Genomic DNA, 18333 nt, shown 5'->3' on the forward strand with positions numbered 1-18333 from the left:
TCCAAGTGAGTGTCTGTTACACACATGGGATTCGAGAATTTTGGTTGGATTAGTGAAAAAATTTGGTTAAACAATTCCCAATATACTTTTACTTTCTTTCTTTCTTCATTTCATTTCCCCTGCTGAGAAGTGAGAAGAAGAAGTGACACCAACACACACAAATAGGGAAGTGATAATACCCAACACATTAAAATCAAAATCACATGCAACCTCGAACTCCAAGGTTGTCTCTGCGCTAGGGTTTTGGGTTCGCGACCAAATCGAAGTGAGCTTGAGGGCCCTGCAAATGGTCGTGTTGCTGTTCGAGACTTCGATTCCGAGATCGAATATTCGTGGTGCGATAATGCTAAACCATACCTACTCTTAGACCAACACCAACACGAACAACAACGCGCGAATCCTAGGTTCGAATCAAAATGCAATTCGCTAAGCTCGATGACTCTCCTATGTTCCGCAAGCAGGTCACGCGCTCTTCTTTTTCTAGAAACTTTTTTTTTTTTTTGGATTTGTTGCAAATTAATTTTGATGTTGTGTGTAATGTATGCATAGGGCAGGGTTTTGTTTGTTTTTGAGCTTGATCGGCTGGTTTTAGTGGTTTATTGAGTAACATGTTAGGAAATGAAAGCTTGATTTTGTGCATGTTGTGGTCTTGTCAAGTGGAATGTGAATATTCTGAAATCTGAATGGTCGTGTCAAGCTTGGTTTTTGCTTAGAATCCTAAGGTTCCTTTTGTGATTCTGTGAAACCCACAAAAGGGAAAAAAATGGTTCCCTTCATGGGATTCTCTGTTTTCTAGTAATGGGTTATGGCCTGGTGATTGTGATTCCCTTCATAGATTTATGGTATGTACCACTGCCATACATGGAGAGGGAAGGTTCCAGAATCTGGAAGAGAATCTCAGTGAGTTAATTTACGGTTTGCTGGTCTTTGAGGTTAGTCAGGGATGGTTGGCACACTTGATCAGGCATCAAGGGTGGGATTTAGGTAGAGCAGTGAGAGTGAGAGAGGCATCAAGTGTCAAGCAACATAAACCCTAATTGTGGAGAAATTGCTCCAAGAAAGCTTCCTCCTCGTCTAATACTGATATGCCGAACATAAATAAATTCTTAAAATTTTAATCCCTGGCACCCCCTCCCCCCGTTACCTGCAAACTAAACTTATCCTTATGTTAAACTCTTGTTTAATGCATTGCTCTGTTTGGTTACTTCACCATATTAGCAATTCATTCCCTGTTACTATTTTAAATCTTGTTGGTATTCTTGTATTAAACAACAATCCATTCTTCTCTATTACTGGGCTCTGTTGTAAATCTTGGAATAATATTTTATGCTCTAATAAACCATTCGGGTATCTTTTGAAGATTCTGAAATATAGTGTATTGCTTGTTGGTTGAATGATATGATAACTGAAGTTCTCTGTAAATATAGAAATTTAGTGGTTCCTCTCTTTGAGGTTATTGTTAATGGTGGTTGGAGCTATTTATTGACTATTTTTGTATAGTATGCGTGATAATTTGTTGTTGTGCGTACCACATTCAAATACAGATGCTGGTCTTTTCACTTCCCTCCCTTTGTTTCATAAGTTTCATATATACAGATTTATAGGTTCTCGCCTAACCAATTTGATGTATTCTTAGATTGTTTTTCCTTGATTCTTTGATGAACAGATACAATGCATGGAGGAAAGTGCTGAATCTTTAAGAGAGAGAAGTTTAAAATTTTACAAAGGATGTAGAAAATACACGTATGTATTTCCTTGTCTTTGGATCCTATCATTATTAATTTGTATTAATAGATAGCCATGAACCTTTGAGAAACATGATGAATTGGTCACATAATATCTCTTATCCTCGTTTTCGTGAAAGCATCTTTGCCATGCAAATTGCAGTTTATATATATCTTTTTTAATTATTCTTTAAGTATCATGTCTTTTTCTTTTCGAATGTTTTTAGTTCTGGATTAGCTTAGCTCTTTTATCTGTTATTTTCTAGGTCAGTTTTTATGATTTGTTTTCTTCATGACTAGATGAAATCAGCTTCGCAGTTTATAGAAAAAATAGTTTTTATAATGAGAATGCAGAGGAGATAAAAGAAGAGGGTGAGATGTCCTTGACAAAGGCTCTAAATAAATCACCGCAAAAGCAATCAAGATAACAGAACACCAAAGAGTAGCATGAAAACAATCATACGTGGCAGCATGTTTAAGGGCAGAAACGTATGTTTATATAGGGCATTCCCTTTCAACCAAAAAACAGCGTAAGCTGCATGGCATTGCAACATTTTAGCTGTCATATTTGTGGCAAACCTTTGGAATTAAACACAAAGTTCTACATGAAAGTGGCTAATGGGCTGTGTAAAAATAAATTGCATTTTATTTCCAAGCTAGAGCCTATTGTATTGAACATCTCCTTTCAAAAGCATCCTGTATTTTTTTATCTTCCAGAACGTTTATATCCAATATTACAGAGTAAATATGATACAAACTTTTAATTAAAAAAAATTAATAGGTTTTTCATGAGGGAAAAAGAAGAAACTGGCGATACTACTTAATAGTTTTTTGTGTTACACTATTATATCCTCTAGGGTTGATGCCCCTTATTGTTTTTATACAACAATCATTGTCAATCATCCAGAGGAAAATTTTAGTGCTTTTTTTCTCCCTGTTCTTATAAATACTTAGTAGTTTCTCACAGCTTATCATAATATATTGAATATTGATTTTGAAGATGTTAGATATGTATTTTCTTTATAGGCTTTATTTGCTTTCACTTTTGTACTTTCCAGTGAAGGACTTGGGGAGGCCTATGATGGAGATATTGCATTTGCAAGTGCCTTGGAAACTTTTGGTGGTGGGCATAATGACCCAATCAGTGTGGCTTTTGGAGGTATGCTCCCTTTTTACATCAATATTATGATGGTTGATGAAAGGTTCTCTGTTCCTCCTGGTAGTTGATTATGTTTCCATTTTTAGCACCCCAGATGAGCTGTCAATCATAAAAACGATGACTCTAATACTTGACTCAGTTAACATTTCATTCTATTAATTTCAATTCTTACTGAGATAATTTGCTTGCAGTTTTTCTCTATAATTTAGTGACTACTGACTGTGCTTGGGACTAAACTGACTTCATAATTTGATTTTAAGTCTGTATGTTACCTTTAACTCTAAAAGTCTAATGGTGATGAAATGATTTATGACTGAGTTTCTATTACAGGTCCTGTTATGACCAAATTCACCATAGCCTTACGAGAAATTGGTACATACAAGGAAGTTCTTCGATCACAGGTAAACCATTGTGTTGTACTTGTAAGTGCTTTTTTAATACTTCTCTAGTTGTTACAGACTCCTAATGATGCATTTTTAAAGAAAGAAAATGTAAAGCAGCGGATCTTTTACTCCAATCTCTCTGTAACATTTTTTATCTTAATGAATCTCTTCCTTTCCAAAAAGGGGAAAAATTAGTTATCAATAATTATGATCTACTGCCAACACATACGTCAAAGTGTAAAGAATACAACTTGGAAGATGATTCCCATTATGACATTTAGCAGTTAGCTATTTTGGAGTTTCATCCTGGATTTTTGGCCATTGTCCATCAGTTCTTGGTAACACAATGTCTGCCACACCGTTAAGTAACATAGATTGCTTTCTTCTTGTCAGGTTGAGCATATGTTAAATGACAGATTGCTTCAGTTTGTCAATATTGATTTACAAGAGGTCAAGGTACTGTTTTTTTCCTTTTCTTTTTTCTGTTCTAAAGAAAAAAATTATTGTAATATTTTCTGTTTACCCTGTGTAATATCTGCTTTGCTCTTAATTGGTTTTTCGTTTCTTTGGTTAGTTATGAGGATGTTTGGGAGAGTTTAAATTATAAGAATAAATCGCCTTATTTCCCCAAAAGCTCAACCAGGCCAGGGAGCTGCCAAAAAAATAATAATTTCCTCAAAGTAAGCTAATCCAAACATGCACAGGTTTAGGATTCGAGCCGGAATTCTCTTGAAGCCCTTGTGAAAAGAGTAGTACTATTGTTTATTTTTGTTCTAGATTCTATAAAAAATTTTGGACAAATGTCACTCCTGTAGATAAGGCGTTGTTGTTGTTGTTGTTGTTGTCACTCCTGTAGAAGCTTGTCAAATATTTGGTTTTTTTAACAAAACAGCAGGATCCTACATATGAGCTAAATTTCTCTTCCAACTCTCAATATTTTAAGATTTTCCATTTTAAATATGAGCTAAATATTTAGGTTGCATTTTCCATGTTATGATTTTGTTAGTGTGATTATAGGAAGCATTTTAAACTTTACAGGCTATATATGGTTTGATTTTGGTAATGTCGACTCTAAATATCACCTCATAACAAGGATAGTTGATGTTTACTTCCAACATTAAAATTTCTGTGAGCAATTTATGCACTTAGTTTCTGTCCTAAGGGATCCTCTCTTAATGCAGGAAGCACGGAAACGCTTTGACAAGGCTAGCCTTATTTATGACCAGGTGCATTCTCAATCACAAATTATTTCTAATTTCCCCATGTATATTCCTCCTGCTTTGAAAAATGTTGGAGATCCGACATCGACTAGTAATGACTAATGAGGGCTAATTAGTGTATATAAGTGGGTGGCAACCCTCACCTTACAAACCGGTTTTGTAAGGTTGAGTTAGGCCAAACCCGCATTTTAAGATGGTATTAGAGCCTATCCTAGTGATTTGTTGTTGGGCCTATCATGCCACCCACTATCAGGCTGCTATCTGACCACCTGCAGAGTGCAGATGTCCAGTCCTTGGCATGAGGGGTGTATGTTGGAGATCCCACATCAACTAGTTATGAGGCCTAATTAGTGTATATAAGTGGGGGGTCAACTCTCACCTTACAAGCCGATTTTGTAGGGTTGAGTTAGACCCAAACCCACATTCTAAGAAAAAATATGAATGCTTAGCGTACTGCCTATGATAATGATCCATTCAAGTAGAATGAGATCAATGGATATATAATGAATAAATGAATTTAACAATTTGAATTGACTACTAAGATGAACCAAAGCTGTTAAAATACACCTTTAGTAACCTGTTTTGGAGCCAACTGTGTTAGAAGCTGCAAAATCAAGTTTCTCTAATGATTGCCAAATATGCTATTCTTGCAGACTCGTGAAAGGTTTCTGTCACTAAGAAAAGGCACAAAAACTGGTGTAGCTACTGCCCTAGAAGAGGTAGGCCCTTGTGTGTCTTATGTCTTTGTTCAGCTTAGATTCACTCTGGAATATGCAATTCTTTAATCCTTCAAATGTTTGGAGATGTTTCAGGAGCTTCATAGTGCAAGATCTACATTTGAGCAAGCTCGGTTTAATCTGGTTAGTAAATTAATTTGATCAGAAGTACATAAATAATTACTGTTACCATGCATATGTTTTCACAAATAAACTCGAAGAGTCTTTTGTCCAGGTTACTGCCTTGTCAAATGTTGAAGCAAAGAAGAGATTTGAATTTTTGGAAGCAGTCAGTGGGACCATGGATGCACATCTTCGTTACTTCAAACAGGTAGACATATTGCTTAAATTATTCTTTTCAACATTCTTCGTCTCAACTCGCTCATCTTAAATTTACTTCACTTGTAGGGGTATGAATTGTTGCACCAAATGGAGCCATATATTAACCAGGTTTGGAATCAGCTTTGTCTTTACACACTCATTTTTTGGTTGTTGGAAGTGCATGCCATTTATAAAAAACATTTATCAAGTGATACATTGAGGGTGATTAATTGGCGAACATTTGAGTCGGTGAAAACAAATTGATTCACTCAAGGCTAGTTGTTTTGCAGGTCTTGACTTATGCTCAGCAATCAAGAGAAAGGTCCAATTATGAGCAGGCAGCCCTAAATGAAAGAATGCAAGAGTACAAACGACAGATTGATCGGGAGAGTAGGTGGGCTTCAAATGGTTCTAATGGGTCTCCTAATGGAGATGGTATACAAGCCATTGGTAGAAGTTCACATAAGATGATAGAGGCAGTTATGCAATCTGCTGCCAAGGGAAAGGTTGAATTGAGGCCTGGAAATTGTTGATTGAAGTTATTAACAATTACTTTCTCCCAGTGGTTGACTTTTATAACTTTCTTGTCTTATCATCATTTTAGGTTCAAACTATTCGACAAGGTTATCTCTCAAAGCGTTCCTCTAACTTAAGGGGGGACTGGAAAAGGAGATTTTTTGTTCTTGATAGTCGGGGAATGCTGTATTACTACCGTAAACAGTGCAGCAAATCATCTGTAAGAATGTGAAAAATAAGTTGGTTTTTGAGGGACTTAAACTAAGCCTACTAAAATAATTGCTTCTTTATAACAAATTTCACCTCATTTTTGTGGTTATTTATCATGTGTAGGGGTCTAGTAGTCAACATTCTGGCCAGAGGAATAGCTCTGAGCTTGGTTCTGGACTTTTAAGTCGATGGCTGTCTTCTCATCATCATGGTGGAGTACATGATGAGAAATCTGTTGCTCATCACACTGTGAACTTGCTTACATCAACAATTAAAGTAGATGCTGACCAATCAGATTTGAGGTTTTGCTTCCGGATCATTTCACCAACCAAGAACTATACTTTGCAGGTTATTTAATGTGTTCTTTAGATTTTTTTAATTCATACATGGATGGTGATTAAAGCTTTATAGTTTCATTCCTTAATTATGCTTGTCAGTGCAGGCAGAGAGTGCACTGGACCAAATGGACTGGATTGAAAAAATCACTGGTGTTATTGCTTCATTACTGAGTTCTCAAATTCCTGAAAGGGTAACTTCCAAGAACTTTTGGTGATCATGTAGAAATAAAATTTAAGTCAATTTGATTAATGTTGCAATTGTTATCAGATGTTGCCTGCAAGCCCAATGGGAAGTGGTCATCATAGGTCTACCAGTGAGAGTAGTTCTTTTGAAAGTTCAGATTTTGATCACTATGCTGTTGAAGAATGTGCAGCAGATAGAAGTTTTACTTCTGCGCATCTGGAGCGCCCCTCAAGAAGTTTGCAACAGCAGCGATCCTGCACTAAAAGTGAGAAGCCAATAGATGTGCTGCGAAGAGTTTGTGGGAATGATAAATGTGCTGATTGTGGAGCTCCTGAACCTGATTGGGCATCACTAAATCTTGGTGTTCTTGTTTGCATTGAGTGTTCTGGTGTACATCGTAACCTTGGTGTGCACATATCAAAGGTAGACCATACGAGTCCACTTTGTTGATCCTTGTTTATGTTATAGTTATTTGTTTAGTTTTGAATATAATTTGTAAGGATGCTTGACAATGAGCATGGCGTAATAAAAGAAAAAAGAAAAAGAAGTTGATATAAATGGTATAATTTAAAACAGTTGGTTGTCTTTATGAAATAACTATATGGCTGGAGCCATTGTTGGCCTAGTTGATAATCCTTAGAAATCCAATATGAGCAAACATAATTCTTTATTGGATATACAGAAGGAAGGGAGAGTTCCTTCAGTACTTTTAGGACGGTTTTGATTCTCCTGTTCTTTATTTCTCTTCTCTTCTGATAAATTCTTTTATAAAAGAAAAATCTTTGAAATCTAACTTATAATAAACTACACAAATGTTCGTAGATGTTTTTATAAAACGCAACCCACTTTGTAAGTGCCTTTTTTTATATCGTAACTTAGAGGTTAACATTGGGGTGAAGATTGCAATTGAAGTTTTAGCTGGTTAGATTTTTAGATCTTAGCTGTCACTTCTATTTTGTGATGAGGCTGTAATATATTGATCATTTTTTTTCTATTGTTACAGGTCAGGTCTCTTACATTGGATGTTAAAGTGTGGGAACCTTCTGTCATAAGTTTATTTCAGTCACTTGGAAATACTTTTGCCAACTCAGTCTGGGAGGAATTATTACAATCAAGAAGTGCCTTTCAGGTTGATCTTGTCCCTACAGGGTAAAGAATCCCCATTATTATATCTTTGCATTAGACTCGTTATTATTACTATTATTATTGTTTGACAATTATTGCTGATATTCTCTTCTACTAATTTGAAGCTTAAGCACGTCTGATAAACCAATGATGTTCTTCATCACCAAACCTTGTCAATCTGATTCTCTATCTGTGAAGGAAAAGTTCATCCATGCAAAGGTATGACTATACTCTGCTTGTACACTTCAACTCTTTCTAACAGAGAAAGATGTTCTACTACTTTTTCCTTGAAGACCTGTAAAAGGGTGAGATTTAGGGAATGAGGAAGGAAAGCAGATGAATGTTTTGTTGATTTTGGTCTAATTTAAAGTAATATGCCTCAAATAAATCCAGATGAGAGTTTAGACTGAGGAAGCTGAAGAAAAAGGAAAAGAAAGTAGGATTCTCACAATTAGAATTCCTACCTAGGCATCAAATAAAATTGATGCATCACATGTCTAAGCTCTTTAGCAGCAATTAATGATAATTGGATATATCGCTGAGACAAAACTAGTGCAGAAACTTAGAGACTAAATTGTCCCTGCTGACTGCTTATAATTTTTATTTATTGATGAAAGCATAATCTTTAACTAGCTTTTAAAATGACCAGAGGGTATGAATGGGGTGGTGCTCTCCATTTGACTTGATATTTTGGTTAATGATTTATATACAGTAATGCATAGCTTATTTGTTTTCATTTTTTGGCTGTAAGGCCAACCACCTGGAGATGTATTTACTATATTAACTGTACTCATGTATTTACCTTCTGTTTTTTTTACTATTGAGCCTTTTATGCTACCTTCTGATTGCTGTATTTCAGACTCCCTGAACCACTTGTTTTTTCATGGCAGTATGCTGAGAAGCTTTTTGTTCGCAAGCCAAAGGACAATCAATACTGTCTCTTGGTAGCACAACAAATCTGGGAGGCTGTTCATGCTAACGATAAAAAAGCTGTATACCGTTACATTGTTAATTCTGATGTTGATGTTAATGCTGTTTATGAGCCAACATGCAGCAGCTCCTTAACCCTTGCTAAAGTAATGCTATTACAAGAGCAAACTAGCCATGATCACGGCTCTACTTTAGCAGGGAACACATTGGACTGGTCCTCCACTAAAGAAGGCCAGGTCATGGACAATCTAGAAGGGTGCACCCTACTTCATCTCGCATGTGAAACTGCAGATATTGGCATGGTGGAGCTCCTCCTACAGTATGGTGCAAATGTTAATGCAAGTGATTCGAGAGGTCAAACACCACTACATCGCTGTATTCTCAAAGGAAGATCTACATTTGCTAGATTATTGCTTTCTAGGTGAGTCTGATTTAACTTATATGATGGTTTATCTGGTTCTTTCAACAATTTAATAGTCACCTTCAACTCTGATAATGTCATTTAAGTGACCATTCCAGGCACTTACCCTGAATTTACTTTGAAGACATGGTTCATTGAATGACACCGAAATCTTTAAAAATGCAGGGGAGCCGATCCTCGGGCTGTGGATGAGCAGGGAAGAACCCCTATTGAGCTTGCTGCAGAGTCAAATGCTGGTGGTGACAGGGAAGTCCATGCTCCATTGACTGATTCTAATGGATGAGAGTGATAGGCAAAAATCTCGGAGTATAATACATATATAAAATATGGAAGATTGGATTATGTAAATTTGTATTTCATAAATTGAAAAGCTGGTTTTTTTGAAATGTCACTAGTGTGAAGGATTAAGGGAGAGAGGTAGGTTGAAATGCCTGCCCCTTAGTCATTTTGTGCAAAATAGTGCTAAGATCTGTAATGAAAAATGGCCACATTGGTCTTAGTAAAAGAGTTATGCCTCTGCTGCACTGGTAGCACCCAGCCAGCACTTTGTAATATGATGTTTGTGTAATTTTGTTTACTTTTGAGGTGAAGCTGCGATGCATTAGGCTAGGGATTTGTGTATGTTGTGTACATTGGTTTTTGTGAAGGTGTTGTGGCTGTAATTTTACATTTTTGTATTTTTGGGATTACTTGGTGCCTTGGTGGGACAGGTGCTGAGGATGTCATGTCCCTAGTTCTCTAATATTCTGATGTATTTATTTATATGATAAAAAAAATTATATATTTTCAAAGGCAAATTGATAAAGAAGACTATCAATCACCTGCTATTTAGAGAGACCCCCCTCCCAAAAGAAAAACACAAATTATTGTAATCTTATAAAGTTTCGATATTGAAAAGACGGCGTGGGGCACCATGTTGAAGGCATGAGAATTTTTTGGTCAATTGAATCAAAAAGTGAAAGTGGTCCATTTCAGCCTCAGTTTGCAATGGTAATTCGAGAATTGGGTAGAAGTGTCCATTGTATTTTTCGTATCCAACAATAAAGAATCACCGTTGCTGCACGAATGCAACAATTAAAGAGGTCTAGATATTTTGTAATGGGAAATTTCACTGTTTTACATAGGCATTCCTTTTTTTTATCTACAAAACTAACCGTGAGGAATCTTGTAGGTTATGGTGGCCAACACTCATGTTGTGTTAACACAGCTATCATCTAAAACTCAACTTTTGTCACGGGTGACCTCAACATAATTATTGATATTAGTGACAGAGTAACAATACCTGAAGTGGGGCCTCTTGAACTGGGTTATGACTCATGACGAGACCACAACTTAGAGGAAAGATACATTGTAATCTTTCAAATGAATACAAGTGATATTAACTTGGTCTTTGAAAAATATGAACATCAATTCTGTTTTTTTAATTATAAGAAAATAATGGTAATTTGATTTACTGAAAAAATTAGCGTCAATTCATCATTTCAATATTACAAAATGATACTACGATTTAGTATCTTAAGTATTGCACGCAAAAGATTATTTTCATATCATTTTTCAATTATTTAGAGAAAAAAGTGACGTTAATATCTTAGGAAAAAATTAATATCTCTGGCATTTTAAGAAAATAAAGAGTTACTTATAAAATATGACCACGATTCATGAAATCTTATATTAAATATAGTCCCGATAATTCCAATTTGTATAAACTAAAAGAATACTTATAGGAAAAAAATAGTGAGGCAAATAAATTAAACTTCTTTCATAAATAAAAATCAAATTATGTATTTTTACTTTTGGAAAAGTTAAATAAGAGAATTTCTTAAAATTGATTAGATAAGTTAATTTTAACTTGTGGGAGATTTTTATTTATTTATTTTTCATTATACCTCTATTTTTTCTGAGTATTTTTTGAAAATTTTATCTAAATTTAAATTAAAAATTGTGGAGAATACTTTCAAGGAAAATGGCCTAATGGTTTAGCGTGTGTTTTAAGCATAAATTTTGGTACCCATGTTTGATTAACTATTAATTAAAATTAATTTTAAAAGGCCAAGGTCATTTTCACACAATTCTATTCCCTTGCACTAGACCACTTTTTAAGTATAAATTTATGACTAATGGGTCAAAGCATACAATGCCTTGTGTAAATAGTTGACTATCAACCAAAAATTTGACATTCAATAAGACACCACTGGTCTTTGAGCGACATCAATATTTTTATGAAAACGATAGTTGCACCTAATATGTGAAATTCGCAATCTGAATTATTTATAAAACGTTGCATTTGCGTTCCAAATAAAAAACTCAACCCAACAAGGAAAAAAAAAACTGAACTTATGTCTTGGTTTTGTTTTGTTTGGTTATTAAAAAAAGTAAATGGAACTGACTGTATCCAATTATATGTCTGTTTTTAGATTTTGAAAGAAATAATTTTAAACCAATAAATATAGTTATGATATATATTTAAATTAATCTCAGCTATATATTAAAATGTATATCACGGTAAAAATAATTAACTCTAGTAAATTATCAAATGGATATTTGCTATAATAATTATTTGTAAATGCCTGATTTAGATTATAGTAATTTAAAATCTAAGTACTTGTCATTTTTCATTTCAAAATGCCTCATGCCATAAATTAACCAAACAAACATGAATTATATCCTTTGATAATTTATTCATACTATTATTGCTTGCACCTGTACATATATGTGTTGCTCATTCACTCACCCCAGACTGAGTGCTAGATCCTCGGACTCGAATAAATCATTTATTATGCTTAAATAATTCGATTTTATTTTTCCTACATCACAATAATCTAAAGAGTTAATCTCATACTCTCGATTCATCCTTAAAAATTTAATGGGTGTAATGAGAAATTAATTTTAACTACTATTATATTTTAAAAAATAAATAGTGAAAATAATGAGAAACTCTAATTAAAATTACTCTTTGAGTAACTAACTTGATTTTTCCTCGTAGAACAACCCAATCAATGTCACAACGAATTTTTCCTATTTCACGAGAGAACTTGAAAGTTAAAATTTGGTTAAAGTCGTTCCTAAACGTAGCAGAAGATAAGATAGAAAGATGGAAAAGTAAAAGCATGCAAATATATAATTGAAATTGAAATGTAAGTAGTAGTAATTAAAAACAATTATTTGATGGAAAAAGAGATAACTTTACTAATGACACACACCAAACATAAGATGTGTTCGCTAGAGTTGTTAACCACACTCACTCATATACAGCATATCACAAATTCCCATGCACCCTCAATTCAACGGTCCAGATGCGGTCTGATGAAATCACACGGTCGATACGAACTGTACATTCTCCCTCTCTCTATCACGGATTTCGATGTTTCGCTTTCGGACCAAATGTGGGGCCCACATAGTACTGTGTCCTGAGTGCTGGCTACTCACAAAGGCGGGAACCAGTTTTTGTCGCAGAGGTATGGCTCTTTGTTGTCATCGGATGAGAGAGAAAGAGTGTAGAGAGAGAAACAAAACTAAGAGACAATCACTGAATCACTCTCACTCACTCTACATGCTGTGTGCGTGACTCTGTCACTGTGTTTTGTGTTTAAGCACATTGCATTTTAGTTTCAGAGGAGTTTTTTTTTTTTTTTTTGCTGTTATTGTTATTCAAGTTTTGGTTACTACTACCGCCACATGTTCATGCCCCTTCAATTTTTGTTCAACTTTTTGACTTTCTGCTTGGTTTCCAAGGAAAAAGATTGCAACTTGTTTCTGGGTCTAGTTTGCTTTTGGTTGGGTTTGTTAGTCCCTGCTGGCACCTCGGAATAGTGGGTTTTTGTTTTTGTTTTTGTTTTTTTTCTTCTTTTGGAGGTTCAAATTCTTGTTCTGATTCGTGTGAAGGTGGAAAATTTATGGGTGGTCACCGGAAGAGGAAAAAGATGGGATTCGTTGGAAAAAAGTAAGACTATTCGGTGATAACATGTCTGCTTGCTTTTTTGGGACGGCTTTTTTGTTAAGATTTTGGGTTGAAAAGGTTGAGGAAGATGCTTATGCTTGCAACTTTTTTTTAAACCCATTTTAGCACCAAGTATAAAAAGTTGTTCTTGGTCTTGTTTCCAAGTGTTGAGGTAGGTGATAGGGGTTTTGAGCATGTGAGTGATTCATGCCTCTCATTTTGGAGCTTCTGAGATTGGTTTCTGGTTGTGGCTTCGTTTGTTTGTTTGTTTGTTTGTTGTGCTTTCATGTTTAGGAAAAGGCACATCCTTTCTTCTCTTGCAAGGGAATTGTTGGCACTCCAGCCACTTTTTCTTCTCTTCTTGTTCAGCTTGCACCACAACACTGTGCAGTGTCAAGGAAGGTTGAGTAAGCATGTTTCTTCAGAGCCTCCCTCACCTTCTAGGCCATCGTCAGCAGCACCATCTTCATCAGGATACAAGGATGACCCTAGGAAGATAATTTTGAGCATGGTTTTAGGAGCAGTCACTGGGCTAGTTTGTTCTGTTCTGTTTGCACTTGTGGTTCGTTGTGTTGTTCAGTATCTGAACCGCACACCAATCCTCAAGGGCCCTGTCATATTCTCCCCCAAAATTGCCTCCAAGACACTCCAATCAGCTTTGGCAAAGGAAAACCACTTGCTTGGCTCGAGTCCTAATGGGAAGTACTATAAAACTATGCTTGACAATGGACTCACTATTGCAGTCAAAAGGCTAACACCCTTTGAGAGCAATTCCCCGGAGGCCAAGAGGAAATCAGTGAAGAGGCAGATACAAACTGAGCTTGAACTTCTTGCAAGCCTTAGGAATAGGAACCTGATGAGTTTGAGAGCCTATGTTCGTGAGCCTGATGGATTCTCATTGGTTTATGATTATGCGTCCACTGGGAGTCTTGCTGATGTGTTGAATAGAGTGAGGGAGAATGAGTTGCCCTTTGGTTGGGAAGTTAGGCTCAGGATTGCTGTTGGTGTGGTGAAGGGTCTTCAGTATCTTCACTTCACTTGTGTGCCTCAGATTCTGCACTACAACTTGAAGCCCACTAATGTGATGTTGGATGCTGAGTTTGAACCTAGATTAGCAGATTATGGCTTGGCTAAACTTCTGCCTAACTTGGATAGAGGAAGTTCTCTCTACACCCCTCCTGAATGTTTCCACAATTGCAGGTAAGACAAATCAATTGCTTTCAATCATACTCACTCACTAGTGTTTTGAACTTGGTTTGTTTCTGTTTTTTCACTTTTTACACCAAATGGGTAACTAGTTGGTTGATATTGGGCACTTGCTTGATTCGTTACCTTTTTAAAAGCTCCACTCCTCATTGGTTTTTTCTCCTTCTTTGGAGTACCTTAATCAAAGACTCTTAGTGTGAAACGTGATTATTGTTCTGTATTGTCATGGTGTCATTTGCTATTGTTTAATAATTAAGACTTTGCAAAACTAATGTTTTTGTAACTACCCATTACTTGTATAGTTCACATGCTGCAAACTACTAAACCTAGATTGGTGATTGAGACCCCAATTAAAAATTATAATAATAATTTACTAAGGTTTTTCTTTTCCAATTTAACTTATTTCTAGTTTTTCATTGTTGTGTATATCTCTGGATACATCAATCTTAATAGTAATAACTTAAAAATAAGTAATAACAATAAAAAGATTGCTTGATTGATGCATTTCATATATGGGTATGGTATTGCCAATAAGATGTTAATTTTAACTTCATTCCATTCTTGTATGTGAAACTTCATGGTATTTAGATTGGATGGTGTTTTTTGCAATTTCAGCAGGTACACCGACAAAAGTGATATCTTCAGTTTTGGCATCATACTAGGTGTTTTATTAACCAGTAAGGACCCTACAGATCCATTCTTTGGAGAAGCAGCCAGTGGGGGAAGTTTGGGATGTTGGTTGAGACACTTGCAGCAAGCCGGTGAGTCACGTGAAGCTCTAGATAAGAGCATGTTAGGAGAAGAAGGTGAGGAAGATGAGATGCTAATGGCTGTTAGGATTGCTGCTGCATGCCTTTCTGATATGCCTGCAGATAGGCCTTCTAGTGATGAGCTTGTTCACATGCTAACGCAACTGCACAGTTTTTGAAACAAACCTTGATTCTTCAGTTCCTAGATATTTTTTTCTTTCTCTTATCCCCTCTTTCTGTAATAAGATGATAGGGGAATTTGGTTAGTGCCCATGATTCTGGTGTAATTGATTGTTTTGGTGTAATTGATTGTTTTGCATGATCTTGGTTTTCATGGTGTGGTTTCTAATATTCCATTTTCTCTTTCTCTATTCTATTTCCTTTTTCTTTTGGCTGATTTTGCAGGTTGTGGTGGGTTTAGGTCACACTATTATATTTTGTTTGTAAATGACTAGTCATGTTAACAAGAGTTTTCTTTTCTTGCTCAGTACTATAGCTCTATCCTAGGAGAAAATGCCATGATTGTTATTAACATAAACGTTTTGCTGAGAATCTCTTTTAGAGTTCTACTTGTAATGTGAACATTTAAAATACTACCTCTATTCCTATTTACAAGATTCAGTTATCTGATTCACTAAGATTAAGAATAGTTAATTTGATTGATTACAATAAATTTGTCCTAAATTTATATACTTTTTCAAAAATTTATATACATATTAATGTATTTTTAATTTAATAATAATCAATGCATGAGATAATATGAATTGAGTATTTATATAAAGAAACAAACATGTTTAAAAAGTAAGTCTTATAAATAGGAACGAGCCTCTGATTTGCATATCTAAACTGGAAAGCATTTCGTGCAAACTAAGCATTTATCAAGAGGTAAGGACACAATTTAGTTATGAGATAAGAAAAAAGAAAACATGGAAAAGGAGCAACATACATTAACCATAGGAAAAAAAAAGAGGAAGAAAGAGTTGAACACTATCCAAATGAAATAGATAACGGCAAGGGCATGAAAATGAAATATCCATAAATTGGTGGGTTCCAATCAAAGGAAAAAGGGCAAGTCGGCATACTCAAGCCATAACTTTTTGTGGTTTCCTTAATTTGTTTTTTCTCATGTGGCACAACTCAATCATTCAGATATTTGGTACTTGTTGCTCCAACAAACGAAAAAAGAGCAAAAAAGAACACTAGTTGGTGCTTAATCATACAAAAAATATGAATGGTTATTGTTGAAGGGGGCAGGATAAATAATGTATCACACAAACTTTCACCTTAACCTAAACAAGTGATAGTGCATTCACACAGTGCAACAAGTGAAATCGGTAGATTGAATTTTAATATTAATGTTAAAAAGAAGCTTTAACTGTGCGAAACTGAAATCTGATATGAAGTCAAACAAAAGCTGGCACCAAACTATTAAAAAATAACACTTTAAGTATGTGTGAAAAGCCTTTATCTCAATGTTTTACCATTACTAAATCTGACATCTATAACTCAAGTTACAATCAAATAATTACAGATTTGCGGAGCAGTAACAATCTAAGTTTTAGCTTAATTTGTCTCATAACTAATGTTTGAGATGTTCTTCTCTTTAAAAAGTAGAAATTCCTTCCAATTAACTTTTATAACAGCTTTATTTTTTTTAGTATATCATCATTTAAAAGAAGTCACTTTTATGTTTAAAAATGTTTTCTTTAAATGTATTGGATTCAACTTTTTTTTTTTTAAAAAAAAAGAAAAAGATAAACTCTAAAAAATTCGGATTTAGCTATAAGCTATTAAGCTATCAAGCCACCAAAACATATATCACTAAAAACAATAACTAATGACAACCCAAACACCAAAAGGAACAACCAAAGTCATACAAGTATTTATGATCTATGGTGAAGAAATGCAACGGTCTCTAAGAAGCTTTTTTTTTTTTGCTAAAAAAAGACCTATTGCATTTTTCTTCCAAGATGGCAAGACCAAGTTCTTTTAATATGTTGTTTTCCTTTCATGAACTCACTCAATATCTGATTTAAAAATTCTAAATTCATTAACTCTTAGAACAAGACCTATTGCATTAAAACAAGTGGTTCGTCTTTAAAAAAAAGACTAGCAAAGTCGTAGGAAAGATTAACGTGGATGAATAATGATATGAATGATTAAACAAAAAAAAATGATGAGTGAATATTGAATCATATCAAATATCAGATGTTTAAAATATTTTAAAAGTATATTATATAAATAATTTATAGAGGAATTATATTTAGGTATTGGGCAAAAATTCCCAAAATAAAAATAATGACCACTCCTTAAGAATAAATAATTTCTTATTAATAAATAATAAGTATTTACATTTTTTTTATAATTTTCGTGTATCTTTATGAAAATAAACTTATTTTTATTATTCTTATTTATTTAATAGAACAAATAACTATTTAATACTAAATAATAGCCATTCATAAAATTATTGTTAATTTACGATTTAATATAAATCTTGCAAATAATGATTCTATAATAACTGGTTATTGTACACAGAACTTTTCATAACTTTATGTATATTTTACGAAACAATGTTATTTACTATTAGATACGCAATGGCAACAAATGGCCATACAATAATTCTCATAACTCATTCGTAATTTTTTGAACCTTATATGTCCAATATAAAAAATTATCTATTACTAGTCAATCAAAAGTAATAATCATTTGCATTTTTTTTCCAGTTCCATGTATCCAAAATAAAATTCCACTTATAACTGCTAATCTTTCATGAAGAACAAAAAACTTACAAATTTCTTTATAAGGCCATTATTGTTTATTAATTGAAATATAACGGTCCTTCTCTTTAAATAAGTTATGTGGTCTCTTTTAACATTTTGAACTTTTTATATTCCTTAAAATTAAATATTCATTTTCAATGTTCCTTAAGATGAAATTTCCTGAAATTGTTCCATTAACCTCTATGAATAATTTATTAGCCTAGTGTGCCTACCATTCAGTGCACCAATTTTTCAAAAGCTAGCAAGTGCATTTCGTGATTTGTTTCCACTGGCCTCCTAGAGTCTACTCCATTGTGTTATTTGGAAGATACATTTTGAATCATGGTTAGCCATTTGCTCATTAGTTTGCATAACAATAAGTCGGTATCTCATTGGCCTAGGTCCCGCCAGACATAGACAATAATCATTCCATAC

At 34.4% G+C, this 18333-nt stretch overlaps 2 protein-coding genes across 3 annotated transcripts; both read left to right on the plus strand.

The window, feature by feature from the left end:
* LOC100798227 (ADP-ribosylation factor GTPase-activating protein AGD3) lies at nt 1–9989 on the plus strand. The gene is made up of 19 exons (XM_006585774.4): nt 1–461; nt 1667–1743; nt 2783–2883; nt 3214–3284; nt 3660–3722; nt 4448–4492; nt 5140–5205; nt 5299–5346; nt 5438–5533; nt 5611–5652; nt 5814–6029; nt 6128–6259; nt 6373–6597; nt 6692–6778; nt 6856–7194; nt 7775–7920; nt 8022–8115; nt 8787–9247; nt 9413–9989. The coding sequence occupies exons 1-19, from the start codon at nt 417–419 to the stop codon at nt 9528–9530; spliced, it is 2472 nt and encodes an 823-aa protein (XP_006585837.1). The 5' UTR covers nt 1–416; the 3' UTR covers nt 9531–9989.
* Nucleotides 9990–12676: 2687 nt separating this feature from the next.
* Nucleotides 12677–15471, plus strand: LOC102664273 (inactive leucine-rich repeat receptor-like protein kinase CORYNE). Of its 2 annotated transcripts, none has more exons than XM_006585775.4 (2): nt 12677–14384; nt 15006–15471. In XM_006585775.4, the coding sequence occupies exons 1-2, from the start codon at nt 13471–13473 to the stop codon at nt 15316–15318; spliced, it is 1227 nt and encodes a 408-aa protein (XP_006585838.1). In that variant the 5' UTR covers nt 12677–13470; the 3' UTR covers nt 15319–15471. The 2 variants fall into 2 exon arrangements, with proteins under 2 accessions (XP_006585838.1, XP_006585839.1); XM_006585776.4 differs by having other exon boundaries at nt 12689–14384; nt 15009–15471.
* The last annotated feature ends 2862 nt before the right edge of the window (nt 15472–18333 follow it).

Source organism: Glycine max, chromosome 8 (assembly GCF_000004515.6).
Source record: "Glycine max cultivar Williams 82 chromosome 8, Glycine_max_v4.0, whole genome shotgun sequence".
Lineage (NCBI taxonomy): Eukaryota > Viridiplantae > Streptophyta > Magnoliopsida > Fabales > Fabaceae > Glycine > Glycine max.

Coding starts and splice junctions, on each gene's coding strand:
- LOC100798227 (XM_006585774.4), top strand. CDS start 417: ATGCAATTCGCTAAGCTCGATGACTCTCCTATGTTCCGCAAGCAG. Junction 462..1,666: donor CTCCTATGTTCCGCAAGCAG/GTCACGCGCTCT, acceptor TTTGATGAACAG/ATACAATGCATGGAGGAAAG. Junction 5,206..5,298: donor TAGCTACTGCCCTAGAAGAG/GTAGGCCCTTGT, acceptor GAGATGTTTCAG/GAGCTTCATAGTGCAAGATC.
- LOC102664273 (XM_006585775.4), top strand. CDS start 13,471: ATGTTTAGGAAAAGGCACATCCTTTCTTCTCTTGCAAGGGAATTGTTG. Junction 14,385..15,005: donor GAATGTTTCCACAATTGCAG/GTAAGACAAATC, acceptor TTGCAATTTCAG/CAGGTACACCGACAAAAGTG.